This window comes from Sinocyclocheilus grahami, unplaced genomic scaffold (assembly GCF_001515645.1).
Source record: "Sinocyclocheilus grahami isolate Dianchi unplaced genomic scaffold, SAMN03320097.WGS_v1.1 scaffold43.1, whole genome shotgun sequence".
NCBI classification, from domain to species: Eukaryota; Metazoa; Chordata; class Actinopteri; order Cypriniformes; family Cyprinidae; genus Sinocyclocheilus; species Sinocyclocheilus grahami.
In genome coordinates, this window is record NW_015505222.1 from 1,733,412 (window position 1) to 1,758,662 (window position 25,251).

Here is a 25,251-nt window from a genome sequence, read left to right on the forward strand (position 1 = left end):
CAAAACAGGGAGGGGGCCAACACTTTTTCACACCACTGTATATATATATATATATATATATATATATATATAATATTTATTATATATTTTATAAATGTTTATTTAATTTTTAGTTTCAATTAGTTTTATACAGAGCCCCACACATGACATGCAAGAAAAAATTAAAAAATTGTGCGCACGATTTATTAATTTGTTTCCTTGATGTACTAAATGTGCACACGATTACTATTTCGTTCCCTCGATTTATAAATTGTGCGCACAATTTACTAATTCGTTGAAGTTCTCTCAATTTATTAATTGTGTGCGCGACTTAGCAAATTGAGGGTATGAATTAGTAAATCGTGCGCACGATTTATAAATCGAGGGAACGAAATAGTAAAACGTGCACACTATTACTATTTCGTTCCCTCGATTTGTTAAATTGTGCGCACAATTTACTAATTCGTTGAAGTTCTCTCAATTTATAAATTGTGTGCACGACTTAGCAAATTGAGGGTACGAATTAGTAAATCGTGCACACAATTTATAAATCGAGGGAACGAAATAGTAAATCGTGCGCACGATTTAGCCTACTATTTTTTTTTCCTGCATGCCATGTGCGGAGCTCCGTAATTTTAGTACAACAAGCCAAGCTAAATTAAAATGAGAAATTTCAGTTAATGTTTATTTTATTTTACATTTTAGTTTTAGTTATCTATAATAACCCTGACAGAAGTAGATGTTTTGTGGAATGTCCAAGCTATTATTTTCCTGTCATGTGAGAACCATTGCCGTTTGACGTCAAATCTTGCATATCTTGTCCACGTAAAATGTATACAGTTCAGTCTGTTTTATATATAAATCGATTTCAGAAGACGCTAAATATAGGGCTCAAGTCATATGGACAACATTTGTGATACTTCTATGGTGTCCTTTGTGGAGCTTGACAGATCACAGTGTGCTTTTGATGCATGGATGTTCTTAAGAGCATCCCCTTTAGCATTCAGTGAAAGTCATGCGGACTTTGAATGACATAGGGCGAGTAGACGATGACAGAATTTTCACTTTGGGTGAACTGTTTTTTTTTAAAATAAGACGTGAATCATACTTCCAGGCAGGCACCTGTCAAAAGTTCTGGACAAGGCCATTTTTTCTCCCCTTCCAAATGTGACATAAAGTTTCCTATGTGCTTAGGAACAGTAAGTTTAGTGTGTGATTTCACAAACAAGGGCAGGAAAACTCTGCATCTGTTTTCATACGCGCTGCATTCATGACGTCCAGATAGCCGTAAGTTCGATCCCAGGTCGTGTGACCCATGCACTGTAGAGTTTCTGAGATCTCCAGTCATCACAGTGCTCTTGATTGAGGCACTTGAGCTTTCTCTTCACTGCTCGTTCACCTTCCCAGTCCACATTTGTCTCAGTCCTACTGAAATTGGTTTAACATAACTCTTTCTGCTGGGGCGTCCCACTGTTTTGCCTTTTTTTGGAGCGTTGCAAAGGAAGATGAATGGCTCTCTCGCTGATGGCTTTAAAGGTTAAGAAAATGTCAGAACAGCAGAGCTATTAGTCTCCTGTGCTCGGACGGACCCTTGAAGGGGCCGCTGACTTCCTCCTGAGATGTGGGATATGATCTATGCGTGCGGGTAATTGCTGTCGTGTTTGTTGTGTCCGTCAGGTCAGGCTGGGCCATGTACTCTTTTCTCCCATAAGCCATCTGGTTTCAGCACTGACATTTCATTCTGTCACTTAGTTGAAGTTCTCTCAATTTATTAATTGTGTGCGCGACTTAGCAAATTGAGGGTACGAATTAGTAAATTGTGCGCACGATTTATAAATCGAGGGAACGAAATAGTAAAACGTGCACACTATTACTATTTCGTTCCCTCGATTTATAAATCGTGCGCACGATTTATAAATCGAGGGAACGAAATAGTAAAACGTGCACACTATTACTATTTCGTTCCCTCGATTTGTTAAATTGTGCGCACAATTTACTAATTCGTTGAAGTTCTCTCAATTTATAAATTGTGTGCACGACTTAGCAAATTGAGGGTACGAATTAGTAAATCGTGCACACAATTTATAAATCGAGGGAACGAAATAGTAAATCGTGCGCACGATTTAGCCTACTATTTTTTTTTCCTGCATGCCATGTGCGGAGCTCCGTAATTTTAGTACAACAAGCCAAGCTAAATTAAAATGAGAAATTTCAGTTAATGTTTATTTTATTTTACATTTTAGTTTTAGTTATCTATAATAACCCTGACAGAAGTAGATGTTTTGTGGAATGTCCAAGCTATTATTTTCCTGTCATGTGAGAACCATTGCCGTTTGACGTCAAATCTTGCATATCTTGTCCACGTAAAATGTATACAGTTCAGTCTGTTTTATATATAAATCGATTTCAGAAGACGCTAAATATAGGGCTCAAGTCATATGGACAACATTTGTGATACTTCTATGGTGTCCTTTGTGGAGCTTGACAGATCACAGTGTGCTTTTGATGCATGGATGTTCTTAAGAGCATCCCCTTTAGCATTCAGTGAAAGTCATGCGGACTTTGAATGACATAGGGCGAGTAGACGATGACAGAATTTTCACTTTGGGTGAACTGTTTTTTTTTAAAATAAGACGTGAATCATACTTCCAGGCAGGCACCTGTCAAAAGTTCTGGACAAGGCCATTTTTTCTCCCCTTCCAAATGTGACATAAAGTTTCCTATGTGCTTAGGAACAGTAAGTTTAGTGTGTGATTTCACAAACAAGGGCAGGAAAACTCTGCATCTGTTTTCATACGCGCTGCATTCATGACGTCCAGATAGCCGTAAGTTCGATCCCAGGTCGTGTGACCCATGCACTGTAGAGTTTCTGAGATCTCCAGTCATCACAGTGCTCTTGATTGAGGCACTTGAGCTTTCTCTTCACCGCTCGTTCACCTTCCCAGTCCACATTTGTCTCAGTCCTACTGAAATTGGTTTAACATAACTCTTTCTGCTGGGGCGTCCCACTGTTTTGCCTTTTTTTGGAGCGTTGCAAAGGAAGATGAATGGCTCTCTCGCTGATGGCTTTAAAGGTTAAGAAAATGTCAGAACAGCAGAGCTATTAGTCTCCTGTGCTCGGACGGACCCTTGAAGGGGCCGCTGACTTCCTCCTGAGATGTGGGATATGATCTATGCGTGCGGGTAATTGCTGTCGTGTTTGTTGTGTCCGTCAGGTCAGGCTGGGCCATGTACTCTTTTCTCCCATAAGCCATCTGGTTTCAGCACTGACATTTCATTCTGTCACTTAGTTTAGTTTAGCTTGCAGTCATGCAGGAACATTAGTGCAGAGCTACGACTAATGATTAAAGCAGGGTGTTGGCACAAATTTCATGATTGGATGTGATGAATTTCAATATCGATTCATTTGTATATATATTAAGAAGAGTCCATGTCAGTTTTCTTCAAGGAAAAAAAAATCTCTCTAAACTGGAAACCATGGATCACTCATTACAGGCTGATCTGTATACAGACATTTAAATTGCACATAAGGCAGTTTTAATAAAATAACTTCATAACTTTCAATGACATAATAATGTTTCTACTCCAATTATTATATAATTTTCAAATAATTTTGAAATATAAACATTTAAACAGTGACTGTCAAAAAATGCGTTTATTCAAATATACATTAAATATTGAAGTACAGTTTAAAAATATGATGAATATGTAATGTAATGTGTAATGTATATTTAGCAAAATGTTACTCTCTAGAGTTCATTTATCTAGCTAACTAGCAAGCTTATGGACATTAAATGGCTTTTCTAAGGTAAATGTAATGTTAGATGACATATTGTTTGCAAGCTGTTTTATTGATGTCAATAAAAATGTACATTTCATAATAAAATTGCCAGAATTTCACATCGAAAGTATCAGGTTTCATATCAAAAGTAACAAAACTTAAAGCTTATTGTGATTTATCAAGCATTCTACTACTAGATGAGAATAGATAAATAATAGAAATAGATCAAACTGAGAAATTTGTATAACAATTTTGATTAATCTGATGAAAAAAAATTCCAAAATGATTCATTTAAAAAAAAAAGTTAATTAAAAAATAAATTAATTTTAATATGTTATTTGCAAAAATACAAATGTTTACTTTTTTTTTTTTTGGAAAATGTTGAAAATATGAAAAAGTCTGGAAGTGCAAATGGGATGGAAGAGCTACAGCTTCAGAGTGGAGAATATAGACTATTTGTGACCCTGGACCACAAAACCAGTCATAAGGGTCAATTTTTCAAAATTGAGATTCATACATCACCGGAAAGCTGAATAGATAAGCTTTCCATTGATGTGTGGTTTGTTAGGATAGGACAATATTTGGTCGAGATACAACTATTTGAAAATCTGGAATCTGAGGGTGCAAAAAAATCAAAATATTGAGAAAATCGTCTTTAAAGTTGTCCAAATGAAGTTCTTAGCAATGCATATTACTAATCAAAAATTAAGTTTTAATATATTTACAGTAGGAAATTTACAAAATATCTTCATGGAACGTGATCTTTACTTAATATCCTAATGATTTTTGGCATAAAAGAAAAATCTATAATTTTGACCCATACGATGTATTGTTGGCTATTGCTAGAAATATGCCCCAGCGACTTATGACTGGTTTTGTGCTCCAGGGTCACATATGCACTATGCAAATTAAATTATGCTTTTTAAGTTAATCATGTTATTTTTTTATGGTCCTCTGTCTGCCCGGTTCTCTTTCTTTCTGTTTGGATTTAATTTGCTTTATTAATACGTTTGTGAAGAGATCACTTACTACTTTTTCTCCAATGGGGGAATTCTTGTTATTTCCTCTTATCTTTTTCCTCTCTCCTGTCTCTTTCTCTCCGTCTCTGAGGAACCGTAGGCTGTGTAGTTACTGTATGAACATCTCTGAGTCTCAGGAGAGTTTTTCCTCTCTGGCAGAGCGCTCAAACCTGACTGAATCCCACCTGGGGCTTGAGGAAATCTCTAAATCATTCACCTGTTTTTGTTTTGCTCCTTCTCCAGAGGAGGATTTTTATTGCTCAGCAGTTGCTCTTTCACAGCTCAGGAGACTTAAGGGAGTTCACAGTTATGTTTTCTTTACGTATCATCATTATTTGTGATGTTTTTTCCTTTGGGGGAAATAAAAATAGATGCAAATGAGGCAATCATTGACATACAGTGTGATTATAGAGTTATAAAATGAATGCACTACAAAATCTGTACTTTGGTCTTGGATAATTTTTTAAGCAACTACTTTTTTTGTTGGATTTATCAAATTTAGTGAGAAATGTATCTATAGTTTATGCCAGTGATTTCCAAACTTTTTTTTAAATAGGCCTATTTATTTGAGATCTCAGTATCTCAGATTTTAAGTTAATATTTCAATAAGTTATCTGATGTTGGTTAATGGTCAGATAAACAAATAAAATATTTCAAGCATTAATATAAAGATTTTTAAAGTTTTTAATTTTAAAATTCTTATTTTCAATTTTTATGATTTAATTTATTATTAAATTATAGCTCACAAACCCCTGCAGTTCCCTCATTTGCAAATCCCAGTTTGGGAAAACCTGTTTTATGCAAAAGTACATTTCTCTTAATTTATGGATGTTCAGACATTTTTTACTAGTAAATAAGGCAAAAAAATACTAATTAGATTAAAGATGAGATTAGATTAAATAGCTTGATGCAAAATGGTAATGCATTAATACATGTTGAGATCTCTGACTTTTTATTGATCTCTTTGGCACTTCTAGTTGTGGCATGCAAGATTACTGGGGTATTTTTTTCAGGAGACACATCTGCAGGAAACTTCAAAAGTCAAAAAAGTCTTCAACAGCTAAAGTCTTAATTTGCTCTCCATTTCATCTCACAATGCAAGTTTGAGTTTGTGTGAAAGATCTATTTTTTTCACCTTGCTCATCATGAGCTCCTCAAAAAGAAGATGGACTAAATCAACTGGTCTCCTGATGCTGATCTTGTGATCGCAGCCATCAGACTGACCACAGGAGCTCAGAAATGAACCAACAGCACTGTGAGGTGCGCATAAAATGAGTTAAAATAACCCAAAATACATACCAAAAGACCACTGTACTCTTGGACCCTAAAATACTGCGTGCTCAAACACTGAGACTTTATATTTTACTATTTTATTTAGTTTGAGTTAGCTTTCCAAAAGTTTTACCTCATTTCCCGATCTATTTCAATCCGGCTTTCTTTCATAAACACCCACATTCAGTGCCTGTAGAGAAGAATATGGCACATATCCAGCATACTGCTTGTGTTTATAAAGAATGATTGTGAAGAATTAAGTCAAATCAGTGAGAGAAATGGCAAGTGGGAATGAATGAAGTGTCTAAAAATGTGTGCTGAATTGAGATGATTACAACATAAGTCATGGATTTCACAGTGAGATCATGTTGGCTAAATCTGTTTTGTGTTTCTTCATCCAGTGCTTCAGCATGACTTATGGTACTGGCATCTGTTCAGACATGACATGTTCATAGTGAACCCCTCGAGAGGGAACACACCCGTGAGGGGCGGAGCCAAGACTAATTAACACCAGACTACCTCGACGCTGAACTCTTTTGGTTTACTACTTTCTTTTGTTTTTGTAGTATTCCTCTCCTTTGTGATTAAATTGGTGTTTCCAATGCAAACTCAGGCTATTCTATTCTATTCTATTCATGTATTTTTGTTTGTTTCATATTATATTTTTTTCATATGAAACATAAATTTCCATGCTGATTTATGCTGCTTAGTTTTGGTTTGGAAATGGTTGATGCTGGTTAGTATTGTTTTGGCACTAGTTCAGGCTAATTTAGTGCTGGTTAGAACTGGTCTGATGCTTGTCTAACTGGTGCTAACCAGCCTAGCCATGTTGTTCACCAGCAAAACATGAACCTGGCTAACTCTTTTGTTTTACAACTTTCTTTTGTTTTTGTAGTATTCCTCTCCTTTGTGATTAAATTGGTGTTTCCAATGCAAACTCAGGCTATTCTATTCTATTCTATTCTATTCATGTATTTTTGTTTGTTTCATATTTTTTTCATATGAAACATAAATTTCCATGCTGATTTATGCTGCTTAGTTTTGGTTTGGAAATGGTTGATGCTGGTTAGTATTGTTTTGGCACTAGTTCAGGCTAATTTAGTGCTGGTTAGAACTGGTCTGATGCTTGTCTAACTGGTGCTAACCAGCCTAGCCATGTTGTTCACCAGCAAAACATGAACCTGTTAAACCATCATGGATGGCTAAGATGCTTTGCTGATAGCAAAAAAGCAACAGGTTCTTGTTGGTAAGCTGTTGTGATTTTGCTGGTTTGATACTAGTTATGGCTGGTTAGTGCTGGTCAAGCTGGAGGATGAGCAAAGCCATTCTGTTCAAAGTAAAACAGTATGTTCTTCTTCATCAAGCTGGTTGACGTTCTGGCTAAATCAGTAAAGCAAAAGGTTCTCGCTGGTTTAGCTGGTCAGGTCATGTGGTTTTGCTTTTTGGTGACTGGTTTATGCTGGTTAAAGCTAATCTGGAGGTGGTTCATTCTATGCTAGAGTTGAGTAGAAATATTTTGGTGCTTGTTATGGCTGGTTAGTGCTGGTCAGAGGGTTATTACTAGTTAAGCTGGTCATTTTGGTGCTTGGTGGCTAGTTTATGCTGGTTAGTACTAAGAATGAGCTGGTTCATTCTGGTTAAGGGTTAAGTAATACTAGTTTGGTGTTAGTAATGGCTAGTTAGTGCTGGTAAAGCTGGTTGATTTTCTGGTTAAATCAGTAAAAAGAGAGGGTTCTTGCTGGGTAAACTGGTCAGCTAATGTGCTTTTGGGGCTTGGTGGCTGGTTTATGCAGGTTAGTTCTAATCTGGAACTAGTGCTGGTCAAGATGGAGGACAAACAAAACCATGCTGTTCCACAGCAAAACAGCATAGTCAGAGTATTCTGGTTAAATCAGCAAAGCAGAATGTTCTTTCTGGTTAAGCTGATCAGCTAATGTGATTTTGCTTATTTAGAAGTTTGGTGGTTGGTTTATGCTGATTGGTGCTAATCTCTAACTGGTTAATTCTGGATCAGAGTTAAGTAGTAGTGGTTTGGTGCTAGTTGTGGCTGGCTAGTGCTAGTCAAGCTGGTTGACTTTCTGGTTAAACTGGTCAGTTAATATGATTTTGCTTTCTTAGAAGTTTGGGTGGTTGGTTTATGCTGGTTAGTGCCAGTCTTGAGCTGGTTCATTGTGATTTAGAGTTAAGTAGTACTGGTTTGTTGCTAGTTATCGATGGTTAGTGCTGGTCAAGCCAGAGGACAAGCAAAACCATGCTGTCCCACAGCAAAACAGCATAGTCAGAATATTACAGTTAAATCAGTAAAGGCTTTTACTGGTTAAGTCGGTCAGCCAATGTGAATTTTGCTGGTTTAAAAGGATGGTTTATGCTGGTTAGTGCTAATCTTGACCTGGTTCATTCTGGTTTAGAACCGGTTTAGTACTGGTTATGGCTGGTTGATCTGGTGGACGAGCAATGCCATGCTGTCCAACAGCAAAAATCATGGTCTTTCTGTTCAAGCTAGTCGACTTGCTGGTTAAGTCAGTAAAGCAGAAGGTTCATGCTGGTTAAGCTGGTTAAAAAACTGGTCTTGCTAACAAAAAAATTTCAGCATGCCCATTGTCTGTGTTTACAAAGCTAGATGGGACAATAAGTAGTGTTAAACAATTAATGTATCACTATCAAGCCGTCTTTGTTTTGGTTGTATAGTACCATGTATTTTAAGCTTTTAGCTCAACTAAACAGACCACATTTTCCCTGGTGTAGTTGAGAGATCTTTTGACTCTTAGAAAGCCTTGTTACGTTGTGAATCTTGCACAACTCTTGCATAAAATATCATCCTTTCCCTCATTCACCTCAGAGAATAAATGAATGAATAACTAATTTCAGTCTGCTGAATTAAGTGACTCAGTTGAATGGAGCCGCAAATGAATGGATGAATGAGTGAGTGAATTGATTGATCTCAAGAGAAAGTCGTACAAAAGTTGAACTCGAAATCAACCGCCCCGTTGCGTATTGTGTTTTTGTGTGCGACGGGGGCCTGGAGAATGGAGGGAACCGGAATAATGACAGAGGGGATTGAACATGTTTCTTGATCTCTTTTCACCTATTCTCACTGTGAAATGTCAAATTTGAATTGATTGAAAGGAAAATTACAGCTGTATTATGGGATGTCCTGGGGGGAGGGGTGCTGTTGCCACAGAAACTAGATCACTGCTTCTCAAAGTGCTGTTCTCAGCTAATGAGTAAGCAAAGGTCTCATGTCGAGTGGCCCTAAAAAGTATTTGGACCCTTAAAAATGCCTGAAAGTCAGTGCATTAAATAACAAAATATCAACTCAAATGACATTTATTTTAAAGAAAAAGGTATACTTATTAAGAAGAACGTTTCACAGACATATTGTCAAGTTTTAAGTGATAAAGCAGTGGAGCTTAGTCAGGGTAGATGCATCTGTAATTTGACATGAACGGAAATGTGAAGGATGTTCAATTGGTTATATTGTTTTGAGGTTTTATGTCATGTTTAGTGTTTAGTTTTTTATTGACCAAATCAACACTAAATTGCACAACAGTACAGCTCATTGATTGGACTGTATTTGTGTACTTGACAGACGTGTTTTTATAGTCAAATTAAAAAAAAAAAGACATTGGAGATAACATATTAAGGCTGGAAAATTACAGGTGCATCTCAATAAATTAGAATGTCATGGAAAAGTTCATTTATTTCACTAATTCAACTCAAATTGTGAAACTCGTGTATTAAATAAATTCAATGCACACAGACTGAAGTAATTTAAGTCTTTGGTTCTTTTAATTGTGATGATTTTGGCTCACATTTAACAAAAACCCACCAATTCACTATCTCAACTAAGGCTGCGGTTCTCTCGGTTGGTTGTGCATCTTTTTCTTCCACTCAACTTTCTGTTAACATGCTTGGATACAGCACTCTGTGAACAGCCAGCTTCTTTGGCAATGAATGTTTGTGGCTTACCCTCCTTGTGAAGGGTGTCAATGATTGTCTTCTGGACAACTGTCAGATCAGCAGTCTTCCCCATGATTGTGTAGCCTAGTGAACCAAACTGAGAGACCATTTTGAAGGCTCAGGAAACCTTTCCAGGTGTTTTGAGTTGATTAGCTGATTGGCATGTCACCATATTCTAATTTGTTGAGATAGTGAATTGGTGGGTTTTTGTTAAATGTGAGCCAAAATCATAACAATTAAAAGAACCAAAGACTTAAACTACTTCAGTCTGTGTGCATTGAATTTATTTAATACACGAGTTTCACAATTTGAGTTGAATTACTGAAATTACTGAACTTTTCCACGACATTCTAATTTATTGAGATGCACCTGTATATATTCACTAAATATTCACAGTGATTTGCTGGCCATGTAAAATAATGCAGGATTGTGAATATTGTGATGACTGACGGGTTATTTGACTGCGTTGTTAAACTCATTTCACTCGTTTAAACTTTTGCCAGTAGCAAAAATGGCACTGCAGTTATTTCTAAAATCAATTCAAACTGTCAATTTCAGTAACTGATTTAATAGTTCATTTGCATCATCTCTCAAATGTCCACAGCAGTGCTTTATGTTTTACTTTTCAAAGGAAATGCATATACACGACTACTGTTCAAAAGTTTAAGGTCAGTAAGATTTTTTTTTGTTTAAATAATTATTTTTATTTAGCAGGGATGCATTAAAATAATGCTAAGTGACAGTTTTTTTTACAAAAAGGTTCTACTTCAAATAAATTCTGTTCTTTTGAACTCTAGTCATCAAAGAATCCTGAAAAAACGTATCAGAGTTTCTACAAAAATATAAATCAACTCTTTTGAACATTGATAATAATCAGAAATGTTTCTTGAGCAGCAAATCAGCATATTAGAATGATTTCTGAAGCATCATGTGAAGACTGATGAAAATTCAGCTTTGCATCACAGGAATAAATTACATTTTAACATATGAATTTTTGAATGGTATATATTACAATATTAATTAGGATTAAAGTTAATTAAGACAAAAATTACACTTGTGAAATGTGAGTGAACTTTTGGATCTATGAATGCCATCTGTGGTTACTCTGCTAGGACACCTGTGTGACGTTTTTGGTGATTTTTAGTGGATTTATGAAGAAAAAGCGTAGAGAAGTGAAAAGATACAACAGTGTTACAGCACAGAAGATACTTGTTTTCTTATTTTTCATCAGACATTTTTAAGCATAGCATCAGTGTTGAAATACTGGAGCTGCTGTGCATCTGAGGTGCACCAGCCTCAGTTTGGGAACAATTAGAGGAATTTTAACCCTTTCGTTACCCGCGTGAACTCGTCTCACATGCCACACACACACACACACACACACACACACACACACCGCCGTCGTGCCCCCAGCAGCCTCCCTCCATTGAGAAAGTTAACAGTTTGTTTTTCACAGGGCTGAATGCTTCACTGCACACATTACTGAAGCCCCTTCATCTCCCCCTTTCCTCAGGACGCAGCCCGTCCGCGAGAGGCTGACTAAAGTGATTTCTCTCTCTCTCTCTGTCTGTCTGTTAGGATTGCATTAAACAGATCTGAAGTCTATCGGATGCGCTCCTCTGGAATGAGCCCTTGCTGACACCTTCCTCCTGGTGAGTGCACTCTTTCTGTCCTCATCTGTCCATCCGTGGACAAAACTATCCACTTCCTGTGAGTCTTTTCATCTTGTTGCACTGTGCTTTCCTTTCTTCTTTTTGTCCTGAGAGCAATTTTGCCCACATGTCTTCCCTCCCCTCGTGTCCATCCCGTATCTTTTCCAATTTTGCCCTCTCTCTCCGCGCTCCATCCCGTCTTCCCTCTCTCTCTCTCTGTCCCCTCCCTCTCTCCGTGTCTTTGTTGAGGTATGCTGATAAACAGTTTGGCTGTCATCTCCAGACCTCCCCCATTGTGTGTCCAATTTTCTTTGTTCTCTCAGCCTGTGGCGCTGGCCTCTGTGTGTGTGTGTGTGTGTATGTGTGTGTGACTGACCACTTCAAGTGTTTGTCTGAATAGACGGAGCTACTATGCAAGAATTTAGCCATATTGTCCATAGTGTTGCAGCATTTTGATTGTTTTTGTGTCTGTCTGTCTCTCAGTTTAGTTAATGTGTTTTCGTTGTCATTGGAGTTAATCTTGTCATTTCTGGCTGTTTGTTCTTTATATTTCTCATAACTGATTTTAGATTAGTTGTTTTTGTTGGGGTAATTCTTTTTTCATTTCGATACAATCAAATTAGTCTTTGTTGTCAGGACAGTTCGTTTTGTTTTGTTTTATCTTTGTGTCCCTATTCTGTTTCTCTCCCAACTCTCATTTTAATTCAATTTTATTTTTAATTGAATCATATTCATGTTCATTTTGTTTGTCTTGACAGTAATTTGCACTGCAGATATGGAGAAACAACATTTTAATCTAGTGTGTATACTATAGAATGTGGATTGCTAAGACCTAATATATATAAACGTTTGGAGTCAGTTTTTTTTTTTTTAAGAATTAAATTACATAGATCAAAAGTGACAGTAAAGACAATTATAATGATACAAAAGGTTTTTATTTCAAATAAATGCTATTATTTTCAACTTTGCATTTATCAAAAAATCTTGAAAAATAAAATGTATCACAGTTTCCACAAAAATATGAAGCAGCACAGCATTAATAATCAAAAATGTTTCTTGAGCAGCAAATCAGCATATTAGAATGATTTCTGAAGGATCATGTGACACTGAAGACTGGAGTAATGATGCTGAAAATTCAGCTTTGATCACAGCAATAAATTACATTTTACAATATATTCAAATAGAAAACATTTATTTTAAATTGTAATAATATTTCACAATATTACCGTTTTTATTGTATTTTTAATCAAATAAATGCAGGTTTGGTGAGCATAAGAAACTTCTTTTAAAAAAATTAGCACTTTTGAATGGTATAGTTTCTTTATATGAATTTAAATTTATAAAAAATATATAATTAATTTTGCAGCATTTATACATTTTTGGTTAATGATCATTTATAAATGATTCTTTATTGTTTATTAATTTATTAATTATTTTAATGTTAAACTATTAGTGCTGTCAAACGATTAATCGCGATTAATCGCATCCAAAATAAAACAATTTGTTTACGTAATATATGTATGTGTACTGTGTATATTTATTATGTATATTACACACACATACAGTATATATTTTGAAAATATTTACATGTGTATATACATTTATATATTTATATTCTTATATTTTATATTATATATATAAATATATTTCATATATAAACAACATATTTTTCTTAAATATGTACATGCATGTGTTTGTATTTATATATACATAATAAATATACACAACACACACACACATATATTATGTAAACAAAAACTTTTATTTTGGATGCGATTAATTGCGATTAATAATTTGACAGCACTATAAACTATATAAAATGTATTGTTAAAAAGTGAAATGCTAGTATATGTAGAAATGAACCTTGTTCATTAAATGCTGTAAAAGTAATGTTCATTGCTGGATAAAGCCCACTATTGCATTAACTAACATTAATTAATGTAGAAAGTTTTTACAGAAAAAGAAAGTCTGAAAGAAACTTATTTTTTGTTTTTCGAAAAGTCTATGAAATGCTATAAATATAAATAGGGTGGCTGTTGGATGCATTTCATAACAGCATTAATTGCTAACAGAAAACCTAAACAACCACGCTAATGAAAATTCATGCATCTGCAACTTTGAGTCTAAGTGCATGCTGTCCATTATTCAGGGCCAGCCGTCGATGTGCAACGATTCATAAACAAATATGCAAATTTACAGCTGTGAGCTGTGTGTTTTGTATCAAGCTCATATAACGTTAATTTAAACATTATTTTATATCTTTTTTATATCTGCTTGAATATATTAAATTATTAATACTCTGCTAAGACAGATGCGTCTGTCACAATCCTGACGTTGTCAGTGACACAAAGAGAAAGAGAGATGGACAGAGAAAGGGAGAATGAGAGAATGAGTGAAACGTGAATGGCGTGAGGATGGACACAATAAAAGGCCGGTCTTGTTGCCGTGCTGTTTAAGATTCAGCCTGGCGTCGGGTCCGTGGTCAGGGCTGAGTGAAAGTGCTCAGCTTTGGCGGATGACCACGTGCTCGCTCAGAGCGCCCGTAAAGCTCAACGGACTTCATTCACGTGCTAAAGAGCCCCTGCTTTGACAGATAGTTGGCCGGTCGCACAGAGAAGGCTTTCACGCAGAGACAGTGAAGGAGTGGAAGGTTTAGGGGGGGAAAATAGCAAACAAGGACGCATCTGAAAAGGCAAACACTTTCAGAGATATAACAAATATCCGTGGAACTGCTCATTTATTGGCTGAGTCTCACCGTACATCTATCTCAGGACGCTCAGGTTGGCGTTGGCTCTCAGCGGCAGAGGCTGCTGGCCCGTCTTAGTGCCCTAACTAGGGTAGTGCACGGACCTCCAGCTGCGTGAATGGGAATACAGTTCATTCAGGGTCTCTTTTAAGGGATAAAGGTTTCCGTTGTGTGACCCCTTTTAGCGTTTAGAGAAATGTTGGGGATTGAGGGTGGCCGGGGTCTCATGGGCAAAAACTTGTTCTCTGTGGGCAACTTTTTGTTGAGAAGTTTATCTGGTATTTTTGTGAGTGAATCTAGCTGCGAGAATTAGCTTAAATTACATGCACTCTGCAAATGATGTGCATCTACAAGACAGAAGGTCTTCATCCTGTGCACATCTTGTTTTCTGTCATGTTTGACGTGTGCAATCACAGACTACGGACTTCACTCATGAAATGCACACAGAACGAATTTCTCTGTAAATCATCCGTAAAGCATTCTTTGGAAATTGTTGCACTGAATGGAATGTGACTATTTATGTAAGGATGGTTTTACAGATGATTCATACAGAAAATTGTGCTTGCATTTCAGGAATGAGGCTGTAGATGCATTGATTAGAAGAACAACATGGCAACAAACAACATGGTCTTACAGTCATTTTAAAACAGACCGTTTTGAGGCTCTTCAGATGATAAATCATACACACATTTACTCCCACAATATTATTGGCTGTAACTGTGCGAGCACCTCATGCAATTTGCGAAAACAATCCTAAATAAGTATTAATTTTTTTCCTGTATTTTTAATCAAATGAAAGCAGTGTATTAGTGATAAGTAAAAAAAAAACTTCTTAATGGTGTGAGATATATATATTTATACACACACACACTTTAGTAGTTTGTAGTAATTTTACTTTTACAGCATTTATGATCCTTATGATTCTTTATGGTTTATAAATATAATTTATAAATTTATCACTTCATATTGATTCATTGACTAATGTAAACATATACAACATTTATTGTTAGAAAAACAATTAACAGTAACCAATTTTGTAAATGCTGTAAAAGTAATGTTCATTGTTGGGCGATGTTAGGCTAATTAACTTCAATTGCATGCACTCTGCAAATGAAATATGATGATTTACATTACGATTTACAACAGGGTCTTGCAATGCTTTTAAAAAAGCACGTTTTGAGGCTTTTCAGATGATATATGATACAGAGAAGTTTTTTCCCCACAATATTATTTTCTATAACTGTGCTCAGACCTTGTGATATTTGCTAAAACAGTCCCTAAAAACAGCTATTTGTCTCTTGCTTAATATTGTCTGGTAGCTTAAGCTTTTAGTGATTCTTTTTTTAATGAAAGAGTTTGAAAGCAAAAAAGATGATTTGATTTAATATTCACAATAAGACTCGAAATGTGCGTTAGAAAGTCTCTTGGAGAAAAGTCCCAAAAATAGGGGCCAAATGTACTGTTAATAAGAAGTAAGTTTCTGTATTTTCTGAATCATGCATTGCATTGTGTTGTGTTTTAGGGTATATGAAGGAGAGTTCAATTTTGACTTTAAATTAAAGTTACCCAAAGTAGGGGCAGAAGTTGTTACATTTAATGAAGATAAATATTTTTTCTTTGAAATAATGTGTACCAATGAATCACTCACAGTGCAGGAATGTGTATTAAATAGGGTGCATTTGATTTCACATAGACTTTAACTAGCTTAATAACTAGAAAGGTAATGTGACCAGCTCGGTTCTTCTGTAACATCTGGAATAAACTGATGGCTCCAGCTGTCTGGACTTTCCTGAGTTCATCTTGAAACGCAACCTGCAATCCCAGCTGCTCATTATCACTTCTCTTGTCTTTCTTTCGTCCCTAAGTATGTAGAAACGAATGTTGTGTTTATTTTACATCATGTACAGTGGAAGGCAAGGCACAGAAATGTGAAAACTTGTTTTTTCCTTTAAAGAGCTTATTCCATTTAAAAATACTGTATGTGTTGGTTTGCTATAAAGTTCGGTTTGTAACAGTTAGGGTGCTTTCACATCTGGCCCGTTGTTTCAGAACCTGGCTCGTTTCCCCCCTTAGCTCGGTTTGTTTAGGCATATGTGAACACGGCAATCGCACCCGGATCCGCGCCAAAACAATCGTTCCGAGATTGCCTGAACGAGGTGGTCTCGGCTCGATTGAAAACGGACTCTGGAGCGATTCGGTTGTAGTGAGAAAGCAATCCGATCTAACAGACCAACGAACCAGGCTATATCACAGTGTATAATGGGTAATTACGTAAGCTCCGTGAAAAGCAGTAGCTTTGTTGTTTTGCTAATACTTCAAAATGAACCTGTGAATGTCTGTGGGTGAGCTCGTCTTCGCCATTCAAAATAAAAAAGCTAACTTTTTCATTTTATAATGCCGTCTTATTGCTCTTCTTTGTAGGTGCATTTTAAAAATGTTTTCCCAATCAATCCTGGACTCCTGCTCAAAATGATAAATTATTATAACGACAGCTACCCAAAAAAACCCAACAATAAGCCCGCGAAGCTGTTATCGTTCCATCCTGACGGAAGCGGAATCCCGGAAAATAAACCGATTTTCCCAATCAATCCTGGACTCCTGCTCAAAATTATAAGTTATTATAACGACAGCTACCCAAAAAAAAAACCAACAATAAGCCCGCGAAGCTGTTATCGTTCCATCCTGACGGAAGTGGAATCCCGGAAAATAAACCATGGAACTTTGACCAATGAGAGAACAGTTTACTCGCGCGTGACTTGTATTAACAAATTTGGTCCGTTTTGAAACTTTGTCGTGTGAAAGCGAACCGCACCAAGAATAAAAAGCAACATTGTAATAATTGTAATCCCTGTTTCGGAACAAAGCAATCGATCTACAGGTGTGAAAGCACCCTAAGAGTACTTTTCTAGGCAGATGAACATCTAGTTATTATACATTACAGAGTTTGATTCGTTTAAACAGTTCTTTGTGGACAGTTATTCTGCTGTTCAAATGTTTGTGATTTTTTGAAAGAAATTAATACTTTTATTTAGCATGCATTAAATTGAACAAAAGTGATGATAAATATGTTTATAATGTAACAAAAGATTTGTGTTTCTAATAAATGCTGTTCTTTTGAATTTTCTATTCATCAATGTATCCTGAAAAAAAATATTTGATATATTATATACGTACATATCACAGTTTCCACCAAAATGTGAAGCAGCACTGTTTTCGACATTGGTAATAATCAGAAATGTTTCTTGAGCAGCAAATCAGCATATTAGAATGATTTCTGAAGATCATGTGACTCTGAAGACTGGAGTAATGATGCTGAAAAAATGGCATCTTATTATAATTTAACAGAAAATTGAAATAATATTTTGCAATATTACTGTATTTGTCTTTTCTGCCTTTTTACTGTACGATCTTTCAGCATATTTGTGTAAAACTGCGTAAAAAAGCTTATTGATTGTTATATGGTGATGACAGGAGATTAAAGTTAGGAAATAATTTAGCACCAAACATAATGGCAAATGTGACAAATTTTTATGCATGCTATTGGTTGGTTGCACAAACAGTTAGTCTTGTTGCTATACTTTTGAAACAATCTGTATTTAAAAAAAATTTTGTTCAGTTTTTGTTCCTATACACAAATTGAGAGAAATCATGATTATTTTCTATGGTAATTAACAACATGGTGTCAGTAGATTTGAAATTGTATCGATCATAACTTTGCTTTAAAAATATTTGGCTCTTTCACACACACACATACACACACACACACACATACACACACACAGGTTTGTTTTTATGGTTTATGGGGACTCTCCATAGGCGTAATGGTTTTTATACTGTACAAACCGTATATTCTATTGCCCTACACCAACCCTACCCCTAAACCTACCCCTTACAGGAAACTTTCTGCATTTTTAGATTTTCAAAAAAACTCATTCTGAATTATTTATAAGCCTTTTGAATTACGGGGACACTGAAAATGTCCTCATAAATCACCTTCTCGTTGTAATACCTATATCATACCCATGTTATTATACAAATGTGTGTCCTCATAAACCACATAAACACGCACACACACACTCACACACACACACACACACAGAGGTGGACAGTAGTGAAGTATTTTTCTTGGGAAAACTTTTACTTCACTACATTCCAAAGCATAATGTCTTACTTTTTACTGCACTACATTTCATAAATAAAAGTTGTTTGTTTTACCTTTCATACTTAAGAACATTAAAAATTTACTTTCTTGTACTCAAGTAAATCTTTCAATTACTTTTACTTGAGTAAAAGAAAGAAAGTAATAGATTTCTAATGTAATTAACTATTAAATTATATTTCATATGAAACGTAGTGCAGTAAAAAGTGCAATATTATGCTTTGGAATGATGTGAAGTAAAGTTTTCTAAAGAAAAAACACTCTGATAAAGTACTGACACTTGAAAAGTACTTTTACAGCAGAGTAAAAATACTTCACTACTGTCTGCCTCTGCACACACAAACACCTTAGCTATCATTTTGGGCTCACAGCATGCACTTTGAACCCTGTCTTGCGACACTGCTTTAGAGGGAACCATGGGCGTCCAGGGCAGGAAGTGCCAGTGCAGTTTGTAATTCCACATAAAGGCCTTTAAATCTCTCCGTCTGGATTAGACTGCACTGACGAGACGACAGCGTGTTACTGCAGAGAGCTGCAGGACGCCAAACACCTCCTGCCCTCAGAGTCACAACCTTTACACAGACACAGCGCAGGGCTTCACTTTCTGCTTTACTGAGCTTTGGTGTGAGAGAGAAAGTGGTTCAGTCATTTTGGTCTCTCATCAGGTATTAAAGAGATATTTTGGTGCAGAACCTACACGAGAACTGAAGTGAGAGGAGAGAAATTGAGGTGGAAAGCCTCTGTAAAGGTCTCTGCACACTGAGTCCGAATTTTTTGTCAGAAATTTTCGCACATTGAAAAATAAATACGACCTCACGTTGTCAATCACGTTTACACACTGCCTCCGAAACTTTCGTCCGTCATAAAAAAATTTGGACCAGGTTCGATTTTCTGCGTTTTCGCATCCATAGCAAGCATTTTGATAGGAAAGGATGACGAATATGAAAAAAAAACTGAAAAATGCATACGAAAATGTCGGACTCAGTATGCAAGGACCTTAAGAGTGGGAGAGGATAAGTTTTATTATATGAGAGAGAATCTGAATTTCAGTAAATGAAAAGAAAGAGATTTGAAATTGTTCAATACATTTTTTGGACTGCTGAATATAATGTAATAGAAAGCTATATGTGAAGTTTGTTTAGATTTGTAATGTTTTAAAGATTTTTAATGTTTTATTGATTTGTGCTCACCAAATATACAGTAAAATCTAAAAATATTGTGAAATATTATTACAATTTAAAACAACTGTTTTCTATTTGAATATATATTAAATTGTAATTTATTTTTGGGATGCAAAGCTGAATTTTCATCATCATTACTCCAGTCTTCAGTGTCACATGATCCTTCAGAAGTCATTTTAATATGCTGATTTGCTAAACATGAAACATTTTTTATTATTAATGTTGAAAACAGTAGTGCTGTTTCATATTTTTTGGAAATCTGGATTTTTTTTTTTTTGATGAATAGTGAAAGGTAGATGAAAAGTTCACTAGAATTTATTAGAAATAGAAATCTTTTGGAAGATTTTTAAATGTCTTTACTGTCACTTTTGACCTATTTTAATACATCCTTATTAATCTCTTTAAAAAAATCTGACTAGATCAGACAGACAGAAACCTGAGTAGAAGTGAAACCACATTTATTATTTTTTTTAAATATTGTTACAACAAAAGGGGAGACTGTTTAATTCTGATAATCTCATAATCAAGCATTATGTTATGACTGGGATATATTTACACTTTGAAAAGTCTCTCTTATATAATAACATTAGTTGATAATCTCATGCTCTCGTAAATCACTGATTGTTTTGGTGGATTTTGTGCTACTTTGCAAGTGCAAGAAACAAACTGCCTCTAAACCAAGCGTGACCTCGAGCAATGTCGCAATATTGTGTAGAAACAGCACAGTCTGAAAATTTGAAGTTGCCTTGTGAATTACCCATAAACATCCTTGGAAATCTTGAGTAACTTTAGCACACATTGTTTGAATTGTTCACTCGTAGTCTAATCTAGTTAGAAGAGCTGTCAGCCCATTATTAACCTGTACTGACCTCGAGGATATCTGTGTGTTATTGAGCGCATTTGTGCCTGTCAACCATCTTTGACCTTATTTATTCATCCCGTTCTTTCATATCTCCTCTATTAACCCAAAAGGAATCGTCCCAGACGGGCCGTCAGTGGCCCACCTAGTCTGCTCATTGTCTGACCCTGGCCTCCCCTCCGGTGCATTTGTCACTGCCATCATTGGCTTTCATGGTTCTCCATCTCTCTCTCCGTCATCCCTCCATCTCCATGGCCTCTGATGAGTCTGAGAAGGTGGGCATGAATAGACTGAATGTGGGAGTGCTGAGGGTATTAAGGGGGATTTGGGGGATTGAGGGTCTTTTGCTATTGAGGTGCATTAGACATGGTCGGCGATGAAGTGTCTGCCGCACAGCATCACGCTCCCGGAGCCAAGAAGAAGAGCAACAGTACGCATGCGGCGCCCGCTGCCAGAGAATTCCACTGAAAACTCGATGCATTTCCAAAGAATTCAAATACACACCATTCATACAATTCTACACAACCCCCTCCCCTTGCTGTGACTGTTTTTCCTTATTAACTGGATTTTGAGAGTATTGTATAAATGTTGTGTGAAACTGAAGTGTGCAATTTCAGCTCCGATAGTAGTGTCATTAAGTGGAACCGTAAAAATAAGTACAGTTTTCAAAAGGGTCTGCTATTGGTGAGACACAGATAGCCCCGCCCACAATGAGCCAGTGTTGCCATTTAGGATGGGAAGTTTATATTGTTTATATTGTTTTGGGGTTAAATCAACTTATAGTTATAGCTGTTTTCTGCATATTCAACTGGTATATGAAAAAGTGTTTTAACTCTGAAAAAGTCAGCTCACACATCAGTTTATTAAATACCATGTAAAATCAAATGTAAACATTTTTGTTTCTGCTAAAATGAAACTTTCAGCTGAAAAAAATTATTTTGAATGTTTAGGTATTAATATGTTGTTTGGACAGAGTATCATTTTTTTTTTTTTTATAAAATAATAATTTTGAATAAAAGCTGTTTGAATTTTTAAATGAAAAAAATGAAATGAAGCTTTCAGCTCAGTGTTATTTTAATATAATTTATTTGCGATGATAATTTTTTATAATATTTTGAATAAGCTTTTATTTTTACATGTTCAGTTTTCATTTTAATTTTAGTTTGGGGTTAGGTGATTTTTTTTATGTGCTTTTATAATTTTTATACTTTTCTTTTTATTTCAGTTTTAGTAATCATAGTACTTAAACTTATTTCAGGTAGTTTCCAAGGCAACTTCATTTAAAATGTATTTTAAATTCAACTTAATTTCAATTCCTGAAAATTATTTGCACACACGCAAGGATCACTTGTTGAAAAATGAATGTGAAAAATGTAACATTCAATATGGCGACAATATGGAGAAATGCCAAAAGGCCAATAGTTATTTTGATAGGGGCATCAGCTGTTATTTATGATCTTGACATTGTTTTGGAGTTGTTAGGCTTTCCTTTTTACATTTTTTAAATGTTTTTCTAAATGAAAAATAGCTGTTTGGGGGTGTTTCTAAGTTGACCTGAGTGGACTGACTTGACTTATTAAAGTATATGAGTATTTCCATTTGAATCAGTACAAAAATGTGAAAAAGGTGTGCCTAGTTATAGGGATGCACCGAAATGAAAATTCTTGGCCAAAGCCGACCAAAATGAAACACTGGGCCGAAGGCCGAATACCGAACACGGTTTTCCGCATTTTTCCCCCCATGTAGGCCTATTTTGCCATTCTTTTCACCATTGTATATATTAAATAGCCAAAATGTGCCTTTTACTTTTTTGTCCTGCTTTTCTAATAAAACATCAATTACAATTGAAAAATATTTACTTAACACTGAACATTTTTTTAACATTCTAGCAGACATTATACCAACAAAGCACAATTTAACTTAAAATTAATAAGTTAGTAAAATAATATTTTTGAGACTTGAATCAGGCATGTATTTTTTACTGTACAAATAAAGGCAGCCTTGCTGAGCTGAAGAGAATTCTTTTAAAACATTAGAATATATTACAGATCCCAGTTTGAACGCTGTGTGAATGTTATAATAAATGTATTAATAGAGCTGTTGTAGGGTAATTATTATTATCATTATTATCGTCTTACTTTTTTATTTTATTTTACAGAACAACAGTAAAATTACAAAACTAACATTTATGAATGTTGATGGAGTTGTTGCTTTTTCTCAGCGTTTATTTTGGCAGAAACCCGCAGGAAGATCTCAGTCAGTGCTTCTTTTTCTTGACAACAGCATGCAGATTTATAAATTACGAATTTGGGAAGATGTTTGTCGCACGCATCACATTGTCACATGCCTTTAAAAAAATTCACAAAAATGTTACTGAGCAACTGACGAGTAACAATTAGTGCGTGCTCTATTTGATCGCGTTAGTCATTTTTTGGTACATATTATTCGGCCTTTTAGCTTATTCAGCCAAACACCGAAAGATATCTTTTTGCTATTTTCGGCCGAATAATTTCGGTTGCCAAACATTCGGTGCATCCCTACCTAGTTACAGATACAGGACATCAGACCACCTCTCTACAGAGTGGCCAGTGTTTGGCGTGTTTGTGTTTGCGTAAAACCAAGACAGATGCTGCAGTGGTTTCTCTATGACGTGTCAGGAAGTAGGTTTAAGTGTGATTGAGCATGTGTTTGTGCATGTGTGTTTGTGTTTACTCGAGGACTAACAGGGAGGTTTGTATTGAAGTGAAGCTGTGTGTATATACAGTATATATTCTGAGCTTATGTAAGATCTCAGATGTGTGTTTACACGTTGGTTTTCCCTGCGCCTCAAGCGCTGTCAAACACCTAATGGAAAATGAACTGGGTGAAGCGTTTTAAGCTTTAGGGAGGTCATTACAGAGACCCATTGATTCCCGTGACAGGCTGAAAATATATCAAAATCCCTTCTTCAACTTGTAATTAAACTTTTAATGATCTGCTGGCTCATCGTCCACAGGCTGACAATTACAGCAAAATCAATGTTATGTTTTAGAATAACATTATGTTGAACCGCTGTGGGTCTTGGAAGAGGTCCAGTCGTTTACTCTGATGAGAGATGGAGGTTAATTAGATTAGAAAGAGCAAGACTTACACCATCTTAACCCTTCAGGAGAAGATGAAGCCGTCTCTCTGCGTTCTGTCTGTTTTATCTGTCCGTCTAACTCACTTGCTGTCTGGTTGTCCATCTGTTTTCTTTCTGTTCTTCCAGTTTTTGGTTTATTTTGTTGATTTGTATACTTTCATCATTTACAATTCAAAACCTGTTTTACTAGAAATTTTGAAGATTTATATTGGTTTTCCATGGAATTACAATAACGGACTGAAGCTTTCAGAAATTCCATTTTGCAAGTCTTTATTTATTAAATAACATGGTATAGTTAAGCTTGCATTAAAAAGAGTGCATTAATGGCCACTCACTTTTTCAGTGATCCGGGAATTTTTTTTTTTCATACATTTTTCCCATAGGGATTTTTAAAAAGTCTTTTTTTAAACCGTTAAAAGCCATGAATTAAGCCAACCATCTATGAGGTGAAACACAACATTACAAACTTTTATTTGAAGCGAAAAACCAAAAAGACAAAACTTGATGGCTTTAATGGAAAGAACTACAATCCCATGGAGCATTTTGAATGACATAATCAAATTAAGATTGATGGTGAAATGTAAAATTGAAGTATTTTGAGAGTGTAGGGAGACCGACTCGATTATGTCATTTGTGGCATTCCCTGCAAGATCTTTTGTGCGATTAAGTCTCTGCAACTCTCTGATTGGTGAATTTTTCTGTACAGCAGAATCATGGGTAATGTAGTTTTCACCACAACTTCAGCTGTCAAACTTGATTACTTAAAAAATAAGTTGAAATAATGTGGACTGATGGCTTCAGCAAAAGTATAAACCATCTGTTAACAACCTCGTAGCTCACAACAGGTCTGTCTTTAAAGGTTTAAAAGTTAGCATTAAAATCAATTTCCCTAAAACAAATGAAGCTTTCACTTCCCAAACCCGAATGTTGCTCTTTCTTCTCAGGGCTCTGTCATCGTTCCTGAGAACAGGAGTGGTTGTTGCAGTAATCATGACAGCATTGCCGTTCCGGGTCGGACCGCTGTCCTTCGCTGGACTTGTCATCTTCCTCCTCCTCTCTCTGCCTCTTGTCACGTCACAGACGCCATCACTCCCAGCGACCTCTGACCCTGAGTCTGTGCCCTCTCTGCCTGAAGAGTGTCGGAGAAAAATGCACCCCGTTACCTCCTACACAGGTGGGTGTAAAATACTGCGTTCTCTCCTGCCCTTTCCATCATCGCATTTGAAGCCAAAGGTTAAAACGTTAAGCCTCTGAATAATTTTTTTCCCTGAACATCTCAGTAATATTGGTCGAGCTGGTAGAAACTGCTTGTGAGTCTCACATAGCCAAACGTCCACATTACAGCTAGATCAGAAGAGACCATCTAACTGAAACTGAGACGGGATAATAACAGTAAAATGAATGGGAGAAATCACATTGCTCATTATGAAGGCTGTAACTTTCAGTAACAAGAGCCTTTTTGAAAAAGACATCACTTGCGTTTTATTATTAAATGTGCATTAGCTAGACCATACTTATTCAG

At 35.9% G+C, this 25,251-nt stretch overlaps 1 protein-coding gene across 1 annotated transcript in view; it reads left to right on the top strand.

The window, feature by feature from the left end:
* sema5bb (sema domain, seven thrombospondin repeats (type 1 and type 1-like), transmembrane domain (TM) and short cytoplasmic domain, (semaphorin) 5Bb) overlaps positions 1-25,251 on the top strand; it is a 68,956-nt gene that overhangs the window by 11,038 nt on the left and 32,667 nt on the right. The window contains exons 2-3 of the mRNA XM_016268117.1: positions 11,590-11,663; positions 24,674-24,903. Of these exons, the coding sequence (XP_016123603.1) occupies positions 24,720-24,903 (184 nt within the window). The 5' untranslated portion in view covers positions 11,590-11,663; positions 24,674-24,719. The remainder of the gene's footprint in view (positions 1-11,589; positions 11,664-24,673; positions 24,904-25,251) is intronic.